The sequence below is a fragment of the Protobothrops mucrosquamatus genome, unplaced genomic scaffold, assembly GCF_001527695.2.
Source record: "Protobothrops mucrosquamatus isolate PMUCROS unplaced genomic scaffold, P.Mucros_1.0 scaffold486, whole genome shotgun sequence".
Classification (NCBI taxonomy): Eukaryota; Metazoa; Chordata; class Lepidosauria; order Squamata; family Viperidae; genus Protobothrops; species Protobothrops mucrosquamatus.
The window spans coordinates 638722-656838 of record NW_015386805.1 but is presented as its reverse complement, the minus strand read 5'-3'; the positions used below and the strand labels follow the sequence as shown (position 1 = coordinate 656838).

Genomic DNA, 18117 nt, shown 5'->3' with positions numbered 1-18117 from the left:
CCATTGCTTCCAGGGTATCAGCTATAACAACATTTTATCAATACAGCTTTGTACATGCAATACATGCAAAATTTTCTCTAGTTAATTCCATTCTCAGCACTGCAGATGGTATGGCTGAGCATGCTACAACTCTTGAACAAGTGCAAGCACAGCATCTCTCTCTGATTCAGAATTGATAATACATGCCTTCTTTTAGGCTTCTGTGTGAGACTAAGAAAAGATGCAGTTGCTCTAAAAATCAGTTTAAAGATAATTACTTCAATGAGTTGATTTTGAAAAAGACCAGGTTCCCTTAATAAGCAGCAGACAGGTGCTGTATTCATGTGTGGCCAAAAATTAAACTGTAATGCAAAAACAACCTGAAGAGCTTTGCAGTTTCACATCATAGGACAACTGTACACTTTTAGAGTTAATGAAATGTTCTAAAAATTGACACACAGCTTATTTTTTTTCTTCAGTTGTTAACATCCTAATACTTTATACAACCCGAACCATTCTAGATGGCGCTTTGCATGCACCAAATTAATCCTCACCTTGATAAAGAGGGGAGCAGAAATCCCTAGTATGTGACATCAAATACAATTTTGTTTTTAAAAAAGTAACCTAGTCTTCTTTCAAAAATCATCATCATCATCTTCTTCTTTTTCTGATAGTGATTTGAAAAAGAAATATAGCTGTGAGACATGAGAAGCTAGGATCAAATGGAAGCAGTTCAGATGCCTACTTTAAAGACTTGTATATCCTAACATATTGGGCTTGACTTGCTAAGAAGTTCTGCTCACCTCAGAATTGAAATCTATGGAAGCTACTTAAAAGAAGATGATGCTTCTGGTCAGTACTATGAAGCTCTACCAGGTTATGGGTGGAAGGAGAAATCAACTTGCTAACCACACTCCGATTTTTGCAGGCTCCAGAGCTTCATAACCACACTGCCAAAATACAATGACAATGGTGATGTTTGAATGGTGCTATTTTTTTGGTCTCTAAAAAACAGTTGGTATGCTGTAACATAAATCTGTTACATTTCCAGAAGATTTCATGTGTCTGCTTTTCTATTAAAATGTTAATTCTGTGCTCTTTCACATCACTAAAAAAAAAAAAAAAGCTCCTTGTAGCCCTCAGACCAAAAATAATTTTGGAAATAGAAATGCATCCTCTGGAACAGCTGACCAGCTCTGCATTAGAGTTTGTACCGGAGAGCCTCCTGTTATTTTGCAATTATGGTCAATAGCATAAAAACCCAGTATCCATAGGAACGTCTCTTGTGCTGAATCAGATCATTAATAACCCAACAGTATTTAAATTTTCAGACAAGAATCTTTCCAGGAACTGAGCCTGGGACTTTTTGCATGCAAAGCATGTGCTCCACTACTAAACTATGGCATCTTTCCTAATGAATAAGTCACCAATGCTTTTTTTTTTCTTTTAAGAATTCATTGCATTAGTTTTAACCTTTGTTTTTACAATAAATTGAGGGAGATCTATTTTTATGATACAATCCTTACAATTAGAGGCCCAACCCTGATGTATTAACTATCGTTAAAGACTAACTGCAGAAAACAATAAGGGAAAAAATTCTGCATAAATGTTTATTTATGATCACTGTACTCCCTATTGTTTTCCTTAACTGAAAAAACAATGTTTTAAGTGCTGTACTGGGATGTGAATGCTAAAGATTTTGCTGCTACAATTCAGGATATAGCATGTGGGTTAAACTAAAGTACTTTGTAGGGCAAAATAGGCTCCATGCAAAAAAGACATTGCCTATATTTGAGTGTTATCTTTATGAATCTTTCCAATTTCCTCAACATTTGGATAGATTATCATCAGAATTACAACATTAGGTGTGGAAATGTCCAGAATGTCATCAATTCATCATGTTTCCTTCATTCCAGATACCCAAACTTAAGGTATTAATCCAAAAATAACAAACTGGATCAACAATTCTAGTTTTACATGTATAAGTTGTTCACAGCCTTCCAACAATACTAACTTTTGAGCATATGTACGTAAAATATTCATTTCTGGATATATGTTACATGCCTGAATTATAGATTGCATTGTTTTGGCCTTGATTTGGAGATGAAATAAGAGTGTGTTTGAGACTGCTAAATTATTCAGGAGGCATTTCCCTCTCTTCAACAAGATTAGACATCTTTTGGTCTTTATAGCAAGATTGTCAATAGATTATTCAGAAATAGAAAAAAAATTATTTTAAATATAAAATAGGACTAGGCATATCTAGTTCTAATCTTTACTTGGATATGAGGTTTCCTGAGTGATCTTGAGCCAGTTACTAACATACCAGCCTCTTATTTTATTAAGAGGATAAAACGGGATGAAATGGGGGGGGGGATAGAAGCATGTATGACATGGCTGGAGTGATCCTCCATATATTATTGAATTACAGTCAACATTACAAATAAATACTAACAGTTTCACAGAGCTGCAGGATTTCAAAGGATTAGTTTTACTGTAGCTTTAAATAAAACCCAGCTGAGCCAGAAATAAACTGGCTCAATTCTCAAATATGCCATTATTGTGGGATAAGAATAGTTGAGAGTTGCTTTCGAATTGTTGAAGAATCCTTGGGTGAAAGGATTTTCAGAGTCATAGTTTATTAATATCTACAGAACCACAGATTCATGCACCACTGATGAATGCTATCTTGAGCTCAATGGATGAAGCACAAAATATAACTAACTGGTCAATCAAATTAGGGGTAATTTAGATATATATCTTCTCTTTTCTGTAATAGCTTAAAGCAGCTTCTATGGGGATCTCCTTTCATTTTAAAAAAAACCTCATCAATTTTATTGAATTTTTATCCTGCCTTTTTCTCTGGGAGTTCACCATGGCATAGACAAGTGTCTCTATTTTATACCCACGACCCCCTAAAGTAAGCTGGAAACAGTATGATTGGCCCAAAGCCACCCAGCAAATATCATGTTTGCCTAGGGGCTTTAGAAACAGACACATCTGAAAGTTTAAGAACATATGGTATGTATTAGGGCTATGCAATGCTTTGGATTTGAAGGAGAAAAACTATTTCAAAGTGTACATGGCTGCACAAGTTGCACCTGTTGACAACTCCTTAAACTAAATGTCTTTTCCCCAGGATTATGCTAGAGGTAGGCTCCCAGGAAAAGACCCAGCTGTTTGAAGGAATTGTCCCCACCCCCAATCTGAAATACCATTTTCCCTTCAGATGCAAAGCCCTGCGCTGTCCTTATGCACGCTCTCACAAAATGGATGCCATGGATGACTTGCCTATTTACAAACTGATTGTACAGTCAATCATAATGCACAATTTTACTAGAAAATAAGCTATTGTCCTCAGTCTGTTAAATCCTGTTTTCTAGATCAACTTAATTTTGATTGTGACAGCTTCATTTTGTGTTAAAAAACGCTGGCAGGCAGACAGCCAGGCATATACTTCTCTTCAAAGCACATGGTGGCAGTCACCAATGGGCAGCTATAGGAGGAGGAGCCTGGCCTATTCGGGACCAAGGGCTGCTGAATGCCATGCAGAAGAAGCTTAGAGAATATCAGTAGCCAGACCAGCCTGATAGTGAAGCATGGTATTGAATTGTTGGAAGGGCTTCTGCCTGGGGGAGGAAGAAGTTAGTCCATGGAAAGGATGGCAGGATAAACCACAACATGGTGGTTGTGTTGGGCAAAGGAGATATGACAAGTGATAGAAGTGGACTAAGATGCTTGGCAGAGGCCATGAAAGTGGCCCTGCCAGGCCACCTATATTGGTATCCATAGATAACCTTTCCCTCTTGGCAATATTATTTTTCCCTATTGTAAAATTCCCTGGGATGTAAGAATGATAATTAAGACAGTGAAAGAATAAAACTAAGAATAAGCCAACCAACTTAAGCATCAATAGAAACAAATTGGAAAAAAGTTTGCAGAGATCTGAAACATACAGTACTGTTTTGAAAAGGGAAGTGTTATCAATTAAGGCTTGGGATTATGCTGTTACTGGTGAACGTCACTATAATAATTGTTTTTGCCACTTGAAATAAATGGAATAGTTCTGAAACTTGCAAGTAAATTGTGTGACCACATAAAAGATACCAAACCATCTTGATACTTAACAGAGAAGACAGAACGTTAATTTAAAGTCAAGATCATCACAACCGCTGGGCAAGTGTTGAGTGCAAAATGCTAGAAGTCAGGTGACAAAATGCATTGTAATAATCAGAAAAAGAGAACTTGACAAGCATTTATAGACCAATGCTCAACTGCAAATAAACAGATTGTTAGAAGGCAGCCTTCTGAAGAATAGATGATAGGAAAAAGTTCCACTCCCTCTTCAGACAGGTATGTTTAGGTGCCAACTTTTTCTTGTCAGAGATGTTATCAGTTGGACCAAAGCATGACAACACACCCAGCTTGTAAAGTTCTTTATCCTCTGCCTCAGAGAAGGGTGTGCAGCCCTGGAGTACAATGTCTCTTTATTCTCTTTTTGGAGCAGATCTGAAGGTTGAAGTCCTCTGCACTCATGTTCAGGTGTATGTACCACTGAATACAGATATTATTTTCAGTAAACAGTACATTAGATAGTGTTCAACTATGGAGATTAACTTGTATACCTTTTTATGGTTCTCTGTACTTAGCAGGAAACTGGTCCACTTTAAAGTGCTTCTGGGAAGGGACATAATCCACTTCAGAAAAGGGTCTGTGTGCAGGAGATGATATACTTAAGCTCCAGGCAAGGAGGTACTCAAACCTAATAAGGAAACATATGATCTGCAAATTACCATGGGAAGAAAGGTATAATGGAAATGAGGAGGTTGATCCATGAACCAATCAGAGTAGTAAAAGATATTTTTTGCTCAGGTGCAAAAGTAGGTTAATAATCTCCTTTTAACTGTTAAGTTGTTTGAAAAAGGGTCTTGCCTGGTTAGTTATCAAGTGCCTTGGAGCTGGCCTTGCATCACTGCAGGGCTAAGAATGCCTAACCCAGAGGGCTTGGTAACTTCTTTTACTTCTTTGCCTTTCCTTCAAAACTTTCTTGTGGTGTTTCTGTGAAGAGTATCTACTGACATGCCCACAAGCTAGCAGCCACACACATTCAAGAGCATGTGTGTACACCAGAAATGGCTGATGGACTTTACTATTATAAAAGTCAATACCATCTCCAGTAAATTGCTTAGTTTTTGAGCTTGACTCAAGATAAAAAACATTCCTTCCATTTCAGCGGGCAGCAAGGACAAGCTGTCAGGTAGAAATCAATTTCAGTGTCATGTTTTTTCAACAAGTCAGCAATTTTTTCATTCTTAAGGGGAGGGGGAGAAATTGAGCCAAGTTATTATTTGCTTTCTCCACTTATATCTATTTTGGATTCACAAATAAAGTAAGCCAAAATATGACTTACTTCCTTTTGCTTAGGGCACTGTACAAATCCAGTCAATGAAATTCTGTCTAGAAATGCCACCTTATCACTTAGCACAAGTGTAAGGGTAAATCTAGGCATTCTAGTTTTCATCAACTCATCTTTAAAGCATACCTTTTAGTGCAATATGTGTATCCCACAGGCTGATTCCCCCCCCCCTCATTCACAGACATTTAACTCATTAATGTAATCCCTCCTTCTTCCATAAAGATCTGGATAAATATCATCCACTTTTCCATAACTATTACACTTGTTCTACGCTAAAAGCATGATTGTATGATACAGAGATATTGCACTGGAATTGCAAGGGAATTAAAAGATTAAATTCTCATTTATTGACAACAGTCTTACTGTATTCCACCTTGAGTGAAGCCTACAAAAGGCATATGGATCACATAAAGGGCTAGTTTATACATTAAATTATAATATGAATTGTTAACTAAAGTCAAGTGGGTGCTACACAGCTACCCAAAAGAAATCCAAAGAAGTGGATTATTCACTTTTGAGCAATTTGTACAGGGTTATGTTATATGTCTCCACTTCTCTTTTCCACATACATATCACTTTATTTTTCCATCTTTTGGCTGCTACAGCTGATGGAGGGGCTGGCAGTGCAAGAGTGCTGTACCACCTCCCTTGATAAGGGTGCCACTGAAGTAGAATGCTTTGGTATGGTAGAACCAACCATCATCACAGACTATTTCTGATCAAATGATAACAGAGACAGACTCATATTTATGTGTAAAGCAGTAGTGCATCTACATTTTTCCTGCAGAGAAAACATTCTCTGTACTTTGTACTGTATGCAAATCAAATCAATGGAACCTCACATTTGACTTGCCTTCCCTCCTTAGTTGCAAATAGTCTGTACAATTTGATTCCCTTTATATTATAAACATTCTTTTTGACATCACCGTTCCTAGGAATGATACATAATTCTTTACTTAACCAAGTTCTCTCCTACCACAGTTATTGCAATTTTAGCTCTAGGCTATTTTTTTTCATAGGCAGATATTTGCCTAGCTACATGAAAGTTTGCTTCCTGGTTTATTTAAATCAACTCTAAGATGCAATAACTTGATCAAAAGTTTTAGCCTTGAGACAGGCTGCATGTGGAATCTAATAGTCAAGGTGAAAATAAAAAAACCTACAACCACGTTTCCTCTCCTCCCACTAGTAACAAATATAAACAATAACTTGCTATTGTTTCACGACAACTCCAATCCAACTACTTAAAGTAACTACTTCCTGTTTTCTTGTAGTGGGGCAAACCCTGTATTTTCATTCTCTATCACTCTTTGTATATCAGGTATCCTGGAAAATCCAGAATATCTGCTGTGTAAACAGGAGAGAAAAAGCACTCTGCAGGTGTGAAATAAAGGCAATAGTATGGGGAAGGCTAGGAATTACCTTTGCACAGGATTTATGTGAAAGGTGGAACATTACAAAGCACTGGGTACTCCCACTAATCAAAAGCATAAGTAATAGTACTACAAGATTCTTCTAGATTACTAAAAGTTCAGCTATTCATTATAGTTATTCTGAACTTCCCAATGGAATATATTTCATTCCTACATGACTCCAAGGAAACACATGAAACTCAAATAGGTTGGAGATATTTTTAAAGATGCTTCCCCAAAGGTTGTTTTTGGATATTGTTAGGATTGGTTTTGAATTCTTAAAGCTATAGTCCTAACACACACCCAAAAAGTATCTGTTGGGGAAGGTTGTAAAAAAGAATGGGACACAACTGTATTTTAAACTGTTTTATTTGGATGCTGATTCTGAATATCCATAATGCCAAATCAGGGCATGGAAGATAACAAGGAAGAAAAGAACTTTAAGTTTGTAAGTTCTTCCACTCCAGCCCCTTTTCTGCCCCCCAAAATAGAATTATTTTATTATCTCATTATTGAAGTGAAGGGGAAAAAAGATAGAAACAGAAGCAGAGCAAAACTGATTGAAAATTAAATCAGATGAATTTCCACATATTTTGATAGTACCAAGGTATTAAAGGCTGCCCTATAATAATAATTTTTTTCCAATAAAACAGCTCAACTGTAATGTTGAATAGTCCAAACCCAACCTTGAAATCCACTTTGACATTCACTCATTCTTTTGTGCTATTCAAACACTTTGCAATATTTTGAAAAAGGGTGGATTCTTGTTAAGCCAAAACATTTCCATCCTTCAAAGGAAAATAAAAAAATAGACTGAAGAAAGATGGGGGCTATAAGAAGGGACAGAACACAAAGAATCAAGCATGAAATATTATCCAGGCTTCAATATATACAGTCCACTAGCTTATCCATCAGGTCTCCACCAAACATATGTAGACTAGTGTTTCTTATAATAATTAAAAGTTATGGCTTTGTGCTAGATCAGGATGCAATGGGTATTATACACTTGGATAAAGAGAAAAAGAAAACAATACTATACTATATAGATATAAGCATGCATATACCTAGACACTAGATGTTCTTCACTCTGAAAATTGTGCTTGAGGTGGTAGTGGGAAAATACGACATTCCTCAGCATGGAGTAACCTCAACAAGTCCCAGCAGAACCTGACAAGAGTTACTTAAACTGTCTTATCCCCAAGGGCCCCAGTTTCCGTGGCTCAAAGTATGTCTTTAACTCTTCTGTTGCCATGACCAAGAAATGGTAACCCCTGAAATTTAAAGTATTTCCACTCTCACATGTTGCTGGACAAGCCTTTGTGTTTTTCAAGTTGGCTTCCATGAGTATGAAATCAAACACCATTTGAAATGCTATTTTATAAAATTAGAATATTTAAATCGAATTCTTCTATGGCTTTATATACTGAACCACAAACTAGGCAATCATCTTTTATTGTTATGAATTTAGCTCATGTGATTACATTATGTTTCACGTATCATGTGAATACAGAAATACGTGGCTAAGCTAAGTTATGGAAATTCAGCCTTCTAATTTTTACTCCCCTTCTGAGATTATCAAGAAAACAGTTCCAGCCTGCATCTTTCAAGGAATGGCACATTCCAAATAAAAGCAAAATGGAGGGTCTTTCCCAAAAGCTGGATGCATATATATATGAAACCTGGTAAGAATGTCATTCACGAGGGCTCATCACATTCCAAGTGCAACATTAATTTGTTTTGCAATCTGCTCTCTGCTTTAGGATGCTGCAGGCCCACTTCTTTTCCAATCAATGGGCACTGCCCTCCATGGCCATTTTACTTGGGTTACTGGACATTAGGCAGATGCATCTATCCGTCTAATGCCTGAATGGAATTACAGCAGGCTCCAATTTTGTACTTCTCTAGAAAAGTGCTAGACTTATTTTTGAATACAGTTGTTCATCTTTTGAAATAACATTAGCTTTGTCTTTAAAAAGATGTAGTAACCTAGCCCATTTAAACCACGAAAGAGCCCAGGTTCTGCCAATTGTGGTGATGGTTCTATCAGCAATAAGTGCATTTACAGGCTTTCCCCTGCTTTTGCCAACGTGGCTAGTACAGCCTTATTTTTTACTGCTACTTTGATGGGGGACCCCATTTTGTACCCCAGAAGCTAGTTCCAGGTGCAGCCAGCTGTAACCCTTCACTTCCAGCACTCCCATTCTCATAAGTACTTACAAATTGGGATACTTAGGGGCTGGGGTGGAATTGAGGAAAGTTCTACCCTTTTCTGAGCCCAAGTGACAGGTCAGAGGTACACCAGAGTGGCATAGGATCAAACAGGAAGGAGATCAATGCAACCCTCCCCTAAGGTGTCCAAATAGCCACTGACAGGTTAATAGAGCAGAGGAGGGCACAATCCTCCTTCTCTACACCACCATTAAAAATCGACCACTAAGAGTCCTCCAGGTCATATACTTATGTTCAAAAATCATCCAAGTGACAAAGGTGTTTTTTCAAAAGGCAACTGGACCAGGTTTCTTCCTTGAGGAAGAAGATGTTTCACTTCTCGTCTTCTTCTTCAACAAACAGAAAAACATAGTCCAGTTGCCTTTTGAAAAAGCACCTTTGAGACAACCATGTCCTGCATGACTGAGAATCTCCATAGACATCCAAGTGACAAGTCACCAGGACACCACCAATGACCTGTTAGTTTGGACAGCTTGAAAGCTGGTTAAAGTATCTGTCTCAGACACTAAGTCCCAGTTATCCAAGTGTGGCCCATCACATTATCAGGACAGTGACTGGAAGTTGTTGGCTTATTTCTTGCTGACAATTGATATTGTATCGGAGGAGAAACACAGGCAGAGAAATCCATTGATTGCTGCCCTCACCTTCAGAACAGAAAAGAACAGAATGACAGAGTTGGAAGGGATCTTGGAAGTCTTCTAGTTCAACCCTCTGCTCAGGCAGGAAACCCTACACCATTTCAGACAAAGTGTTGCCCAATCTCTTCTTAAACACTTCCAGTGTTGGAGCATTCACACCTTTTGGAGACAAGTTGTTCCACTGATTAATTGTTCTAACTGTCAGGAATTTTTTTCCTTAGTTCTAGGTTGCTTCTCTCCTTGATTAGTTTCCATCCATTGCTTCTTGTCCTGCCTTCAGGTGCTTTGGAGAATAGCTTATTCCACATTAAAACTGTAAGGACAGCACCAAAGGACAGTTTTGCTATAGAGGTAGTAATCTGTCTGTCACAGCCATGCAAATTATGATGAAATAGTTTTGTGCTGACTCAAGGATGGGAGGAGGCACATTAATGTGGTGGCCACAAGGAACATTCAACACAGACACCCAGATAGACATATGAATTGTCTGTTAGCCTACTTTAAAGCATTTCTCACACATCTCTGCTCTTGTTCATATATAAGACTGGAATCCAAAATGTTTGATAAGTATACATATAAGCAAATTGCCATTGCTTTCTCAACATTATTTTGCCCTTCATTCTAATTAAAAGTACTCAAAATCCTTCCTTTAGTTCTCCTGAGTAAGTAAAAGTTGCCTATAGCAGAGCACTGAAAATAATTAATAAATATAGTTCATAAGAATAGAATAGGGCTTATAATGAATCTTTATAGAAATCTAGGTAAGAGACATACAGTTTAGAAGTCTTCTATATCCTTAGACACATTCCACATTCCATATATCTATATCTATATATTACCTTGAGTGTTTTTTGATGCACCCTGTCGGCCCAAATATGGGAGAAAGAAATCACAGCTGCTTAACATGCAAGCAGCCCAGGTTCGAATCTCAGAAGGGTATGTTTGGCTGATGAGAGCTAAAAAGTTCGAAATAGCTATTCCATTCTCCCTTAATTCTTTGTTGGCAATCCAAATTTTTTAATATATATATATATATATGGTCTTGTTCAATAAATTACCAAAATAAAACCATTCAGACACTACCAAAATAAATTCAGACACTAACAAAATAAAACATTCAGACACAAACATTTCTTATTTTCATCTATGCATTGTGACATAGGACAGTTTTATCACAGACTTATTCCTGTGAGAACTATGTGCAATTAAAATAACGAATGCCAATGGAAAGACCTTCACTGCAATGAACACAGAACTCTAGATGGCCTTCCCTGGCATGCTGAATGAAAGTAGGGATTGCCTAGTGGGCAGGTGACATTTGGAGCAAAGGGATATCATGCACTGGGATAACATATACTGCCAAGGGCTAGAATTCCTGCAACCCTACCCTGCACACAAATCAAAAGCACATGAGCAAGCATCGGAAGGTACAAGCTTAAGGCTGATATGTATGATTAGCCAAATGCTATGGAGAAACATATTTTTGAGACTTAGACTACAAGAACAAATTGGAAGGAAGGAAATATAGTTGATCACATATGTACAAACCAGTAAGCCCAAATCTTTAACCGCATACCCTTTATGGCTTGCGTAACAATGAAATGACTCTGGAAAGTTTCATAACCACTTTCTAGTGGCCATAAAGGATTTGTCTAAAAAGAAGAACTGACGTAATTCTATAGAATTTTTAAGGAAGGAAAATCCTATATCCAGGATTTACTTGTTCCCACACTCTGTTTTACTACATCTTCATATCCTTTTAGACTGTTAATTGTAGTACAAATATAAACAGCTGAAATGCACTTAGCATTTTCAAGGCCCAGGACAAGAGCACCCAGGAAGATTTTTAAAAGAAGAGGGCTATGCAACTTGCAGCCTGGGACCATATATCCCACAAATGTTTTATTAGTTTTTGCGGCCCCTAAGATTACTGTATATTCTTGCATACTCTTATATATGAGTAACATACACACTGTATATAGCACTAGCACTATAGCATTTCGACTTATATACCACTTCATAGTGCTTTACAGCACTCTCTAAGTAGTTTACAGAGTCAGCATGTTGTCCCCAACAATCTAGGATCTCATTTTACCGGGCTTGGGAGGATAAAGGCTGAGTCAACCTTGAGCCAATCAGGATCAAACTCCTGGCTGTGGACAGAGTTAGCTTGCAATACTGCATTCTAACCATTGCGCGATCACGGCTCTTATATATAAAAGAATAACAGTACAAACGCTTGGACAATGCCATAATTTGTTGGCAAGTTCTATCTAGAAGTCAAAGAAATGATATATCAATTGACATGTCAAGCCTTTGGATAGGCTTAGCCCATTTTTAATTAGGAGAAGCCAGAAATCCTCAAAAATAAAGGGGGGTGGGTGGGAACCCAGCCTACCCACTTGCTGCCCCATCTAATCCAAGAAACCTCAAGCAAGATCCATCACTTCCTTAGTGAGCCACAAGTTCAAGGAGCTGGTAGATCTACCCCACAGATTTGCAAAGGTGTAGTCACAAGTCAAGAAAAGCCAGCTCAAAAGGAGTGTTTCAATCAGGACCAAACAGGGAGTGACCAAATCAATCTCATGTCTATATCAACCTCAGAACAAATGTAAATAGCAAGAACTCTATCCTTATTCTGAAAAGCATTGCAATAGACTTGTAGACTTTGCATCACTGATTCATATGTGTAAACATGTTTCCCCCTAAAGATGATGTATTCCTGCTTGACCTGCTTGAAAAGCTGTTCCTTAGTTTAGTTTAGTTTAGTTTAGTTTAGTTTAGTTTAGTTTAGTTTAGTTTAGTTTAGTTTAAAGGGTGGGCAATTAATTTTCCCAAGAGGTCACATGAGAAACCGGAACTGTTGTGGAGGGCTGAACCAATAGGGCTATGAAAGTGTGTAGGCACTCACACATGCACATATGTAAATTGGGGGGAAAAAATAGCAGTTGCCCTCAAAATAAAAGCGATGCAATTGTATTGAGTGCTTGGCATACACTTATTTACATTTGATTTCTAATTTTGGATTGAGCTCACATAGGCTGGACAGAGACTGCCAAAGGGCTGGATGTGGCCCAGGGGCCATAAAATGCCCAGGTCTGATTTAGGTGAGCAGTTGCCCTACTGTACATGGGTTTTTCCCCCCCTTTCTTTCCTCCACTGCTCAAATCCCTCACCATTTTATTTCTTGAAATAGGTAAGGCTTTTTTTCTGTAACTTTTTTTAATGACAATTGTATGTTCCTAAGGTCAGGGACTCTGCCTTTACTTGTCTTTTGCATATTCTGGGATACTTAAAAGCAGGATGCACATGGTACCTGAATGCAGGTGTTTGCTGAAATATCATTTGCCTAACTATAGACAAAATAGATGGCTGATTTAGCCTTAAGCAACTCACATGTATATGTTAGAGTGATATCCAGTTCTGTCTTCAAGAGATCAAGGTAGCTTATAAGGAGATTTTATTTTATCCAAACAACTACTGTGTGAGGTAGGGTGGGATATGATTAATCCAAATTTCCCATACTTTTTCCATAGCTGGCACCTTAACTATCACATTGGCTCTGTTGGTTGTGTAATAACAACAACAACAACAACAACAACAACAATAATAATAATAATAATAATAAAGTTGGAAGGGACCTTGGAGGTCATCGAGTCCAACCCCCTGCTCAGGCAGGAAACCCTACACCATTTCGGACAGATGGCTGTCCAGTCTCTTCTTAAAAACTTCCAGTGTTGGAGCATTCACTGCTTCTGGAGGCAGGCTGTTCCATCCAGCTCTGTCTTCAAGAGATCAAGGTAGCTTAGATATGTTGGTTGTATTTTAGCATTATTAAAAACAAACAACTTTATCTGGAAAGTTAATTTTCCTACTGGAACAGTAGCAGCAGCAGAATACTTACCTGTCCCATGAGCTAAGATAATTTATCAGCAGAGGCCCTTTTATACTATTCAAATACCAAATGTAGTTTTGATTTTTCAGAGCACATACAATTAAAATATAACACATATTTTATGTACTTTTTATAAATTTATGCGGATTTCCACCTTATTCACACCTTTAAAGAAAGTGGTTACTCTTAACTATGGCAACTTCATTTGAGAAGACACCAGTTTTCCAAAAGAGAAAACAAGGTAAAGTACAACACATCTATTCATAAATCAATTACCTTCTATCTATAGGAAGGATTCCAAATGGAATTTTAAAAAGGTCACAACCTACTGTATTTTTTTTTTTAAAGGCACAACTAATAAAATTTATGATGGCTACACAGGCAGCCGCTATATCATTGTATTGCAACCTAGAATGTGTGTATTTAGAAGAGATACAACACTAAACCTATGTACTGATAGTTCTGAAGCATATTAAGTCTGCCCTTTTTCTTACCAATCCTGCGCACAAAACCAATTTTATTATTGCTAATTGCTGGATCAGGTGGAAGGAAAAGCATGACCAGCAACAAGGTGGATGTTCAGTGGCAACGGATGTAACCTTGGAAAACCTGGAAGGCCAGGTAAGAGAGAGAAGTCATAGAGAAGGTCTATCTATATATGTTCCACGAGTCTCCACATCAGCTTGATGACAGACTCCACCAATGTTGAAACAGGGTGACAAGGTCATTTACCGCACAGGAAGGGTCTAGGTAACAGGGGTAGGCAACCTCGGCTCTTTTATGACTCATGGACTTCAACTCCCAGAATTCCTGAGCCAGCATAGCTGGCTCAGGAATTCTGGGAGTTGAAGTCCATGAGTCATAAAAGAGCCGAGGTTGCCTACCCCTGGGACTCTAGGAGTTTTTACTGGGGCCTCAAGCCCCTTCAATACTGGCCTTTACCTACTGTTAGTAACGCACTACTGTAGTTGACATTTTTTTAATAGGTCACCATTCAACTTGCCACTCCCTGCAAAGAGAGGCGCAGCCGCTACTACTGTATTGCTGGGTACTTAAAACCTCCAGAATCATCGCAGCAAACATTTACCGTATACCAGTAGTAACAGGGAACTTCTAAGGCAGTGTTTCTCAACCTTGACAATTTTAAGGCATGTGGACTTCAACTCCCAGAATTCCACAGCCAGCAATGCTGGCTGTGGAATTCTGGGAGTTGAAGTCCACATGCCTTAAAATTGTCAAGGTTGAGAAACACTGTTCTAAGGCGATCAAGAGGACTGCGGCAAGGACAACAGCATTGGGGAGGTGCCACCGACCCAGGTTTTCTGCCGCTGGTGGCCGAAAGGGCTGCCCGCTCTGAGCAAATCTTTCCCCTGCCTTCCCACCACGCTCTGCCCCCCCCCCGGGTGTTTCGGTTTAGCCCGGGAGAAGAAGCGAATCGGGGCCTGGCACCGCCCTCGAGCAGCGAGAGGAGGGCCCGCGGTGCGCCGTCCTCTTTTCCTCCCCTCCGGCTGGATAAACCCCGGGCGGGTCCGGTGGTTTTTCGTTGCTACGACCACCTCCAGCGGGATTCGGAGGAGCCCGTCGAGGAGTGCGTGACGCACCCCCTCCCTCCCTCCCTTCCTTCCTCCGCCCCTCCGCTCTCTTCTCCCGGAGAACAAAAGAAGAATTCTTTGCACAGGTTTGTGGGCACACAAGTAACCTGAGGTTTGGCAGCCTCCCAGATACTCTCTTGCTCAGGAAACTGCATACCGTTGTTTTTTTTTTAAGTCTGTAAAACAAATCGTCTGGGAAGGGAAGCCTCTGTCACTCTAGGAAGGGGGGGGGGGAGGCAAGCCGCAGCGACCCCCGGAGGAGAATTCCCCTCTGCACGGGTTCGCTTATACAGCATTTCATCAATTGATGGGCCAGCCTTAGTGACAGGTACAAATTAAGGTCAAACGCGAAGCTTTTTGTTGGCTTCCCCTCCACCTGCTTTATTTGGCGGAAAAAGGGGTGTGGCCTTATACAGGTTTATTTGAGCCTCTGTTACGCTCTGTAAATGATATTTGCAAGATTGCCTCTTTCTCCGAAAATGGAGGCACTTTCCATTCTTTAAACAATCCTATTGTGCAGTCTCTCCCTAAAACTAGACATTTCCAAATCTTCTGCACTTCTCTTGCCTGTGTGCTCACGACCCCCTTTTGGTTATGACTCTGCCCGTACATGCGTGCCTAGATTCTGTTACCCTTGGCAGGATGATGGTAATCTTCTTGCCATCTTTAGATTCCTGAAGGCAGCACACCTACTCGGCATTAAGAAACTGGAGCATGCCTGTTAAATTAGTGTGTTCGGTTCAAGGCAGTTGGCTGTACCCTTTTTCTTCAAGAAGAAATCCGAAGAGTACCCAAAAGTCTCCAACCCCCACATTAAACAATTTGATTTACCCCAAGTATCAGTGAACCACTGATGAGCAGGACCAAAAGTAATGCATGTAGAAATTGCAGGGACTGTTTTTTTCGAGATCAAAGGGAAATCCAGCAGCTCTGGCCCTTTAAGAACTCCTCCCTACCCAATCTTCACATTCCCTGTCTTTTCTCTTGGCCATTTGTTTGGAACTGATACAGGATCTCTCCCGTGGCAGCTCCAACTTGGAACAGCTGGAAGACTACATCCCCAGCTAAGTATTCCCCGGCTTGGAATTCAGCTGCCAGCCAATATTCTGGTTTCTCCTTTTAGTTTGACCCTCCCACTGTAGAAGTGGGTGAGAGAGAAACCTTGGCTTGTTTCATTCAGACCAGCTCCCTTGGGCATCATAAGAAATATGCCAGGCTCCCCCCCCCCCCATTAACTAGCAGAGACTCTCCCTCTCCCACTTAGCTCTCCCTCTCCCAGCTATCTGGGCTGACTCCCCAAGTAGAGTTCTTCAATTCAATCAGTACCCTATGTTGGGGATCTTACAAGATAATCTGGTATATGTTGCTTTGTACAAGATGCTCCTTACCTTTCAAAAGCATAACAGACCATAAGCATTACCTAGCAGCTTGGCTGGAATATACTGGAAATGAGAATGCCAATACAACTTTTTTTCCCTTCAGTATTTGAGGAATAAAAATCACTGGTTACAAGTGTATCAATCACTAATGGACAAATGGGTATCACAGCATCAACATTATGTTCTCACGTAATATGATATTGATGGCTTAACTTAAAATCTTAGCTTGCAAAAAAAAAAAGGTTTCTAGTTCCGACAAGCAGGCGTAGGAGCATTTTTTCCATGTTAGGAGAAAATGAAAAGGCCACATGGACTGTATTTACCCAGACTGGACAGTACCGCCAATCATAAACAAGGCACCTCCAGGAGCAGCTGTTTGACAATTATTATGATTAAAGTCCAATTGTATTACCACTTTCTGGGGAGTAAATCACATTTAATTTCTTGGGAATTCCAAGTAAACATGCATAAGATTGTATTGTCTTTCTAAATATTGGAATCAGTAACTTCCCTGCAGAGAATAATTCTTTCAGGATTTTTTTTTTCAAAAAAAGTGACCAAGATGTCAGTTTAATTTAATGGATCAAAATTAATTTCTGCACTCTATAAAGGAAAAAAGTGGGGATGTCCTGGGAAAACCCTTTTTGCACTTACCCCTTGCTGGTGGTAATCACCTACTTGAAGTGTTTCCTACCCTTTGCATATACTTTTATGATTAGGTTTATGTTATGATTAGTTCGTTTCTATTTTTTTAAAAAGGCAAGAACTTACCTCACTGCTGATGAGTGGCAGGTAACAGAGAGACACGAAAAGCAGTCCAAAATTCATGCCGACTCCAATCCCCAAAAGTTCCAGACACATTGAAGGAGAGTCTTTTTTAAAAAAAAAAACCCCAAAGAATTAAGTTTTCCCCAGTTCAGGCAGACTGAGAGTGAGAATCTGCCCTTACTGTAATTGACTGTATATCAAGTGTAGAGTTCTTCACTGCCTCATTTCAGTCCCAGTAAACTTTCTCCAAAAAATAATATATACTCTTAGCGGAAAAAATTAACAGCTCCAGAGTGGAGAGACTTGATTACTAGTCTGCTTCTCTGTAGAGAAGAAAAAGATATTAGTAAAAATAAAAAATTAGTCATGTCCCCATCAAAATCTTAGCCATCCAAACTCGGTCTCTTCCATCTATGTGCCCCTAGTAGTGCAGTACAAGGTCTGTTTCCCTAGATTTGGCAGTTCACGTGAAATCAGGTCCTCTTAAAGATAAAAAAAAAAAAAGTCTGCTGGCAAAAGCAAAATTATTTAGACTGTTTCTTCAAAGCATTAAACTTCAACCATTGAAAACCATGCAGGGAGAACGAAGATCTTCAAGTGCCTCATCTTTTCTGATTTGACTTCTTAAACCAGCCCTTTGCTCGGAATCATTTGGCTGAGCTTCCCCCCCCCCCCCTCCACAGCCGTCTTTCCAAAGAGCAGTGGTAGCCTTGGTTGAGGAAGAGTTTTTGAGGCTTCAGTTGTTATATTTGCGGACAGGTGAGCAAATGGTTCTTGCTGCAGCAAATTGTGTGTGTGTGTGTGTGTAA

The 18117-nt window shown here is 39.3% G+C and overlaps 1 protein-coding gene across 1 annotated transcript in view; it reads right to left on the bottom strand.

The window, feature by feature from the left end:
- The window catches only part of PDGFB (platelet derived growth factor subunit B), a 29715-nt gene extending 11924 nt beyond the window's left edge, over positions 1-17791 (bottom strand). The window contains exon 1 of the mRNA XM_015816724.1: positions 17312-17791. Coding sequence (XP_015672210.1) covers positions 17312-17401 — 90 coding nt within the window. The 5' untranslated portion in view covers positions 17402-17791. The remainder of the gene's footprint in view (positions 1-17311) is intronic.
- Between the last annotated feature and the right edge of the window lie 326 nt (positions 17792-18117).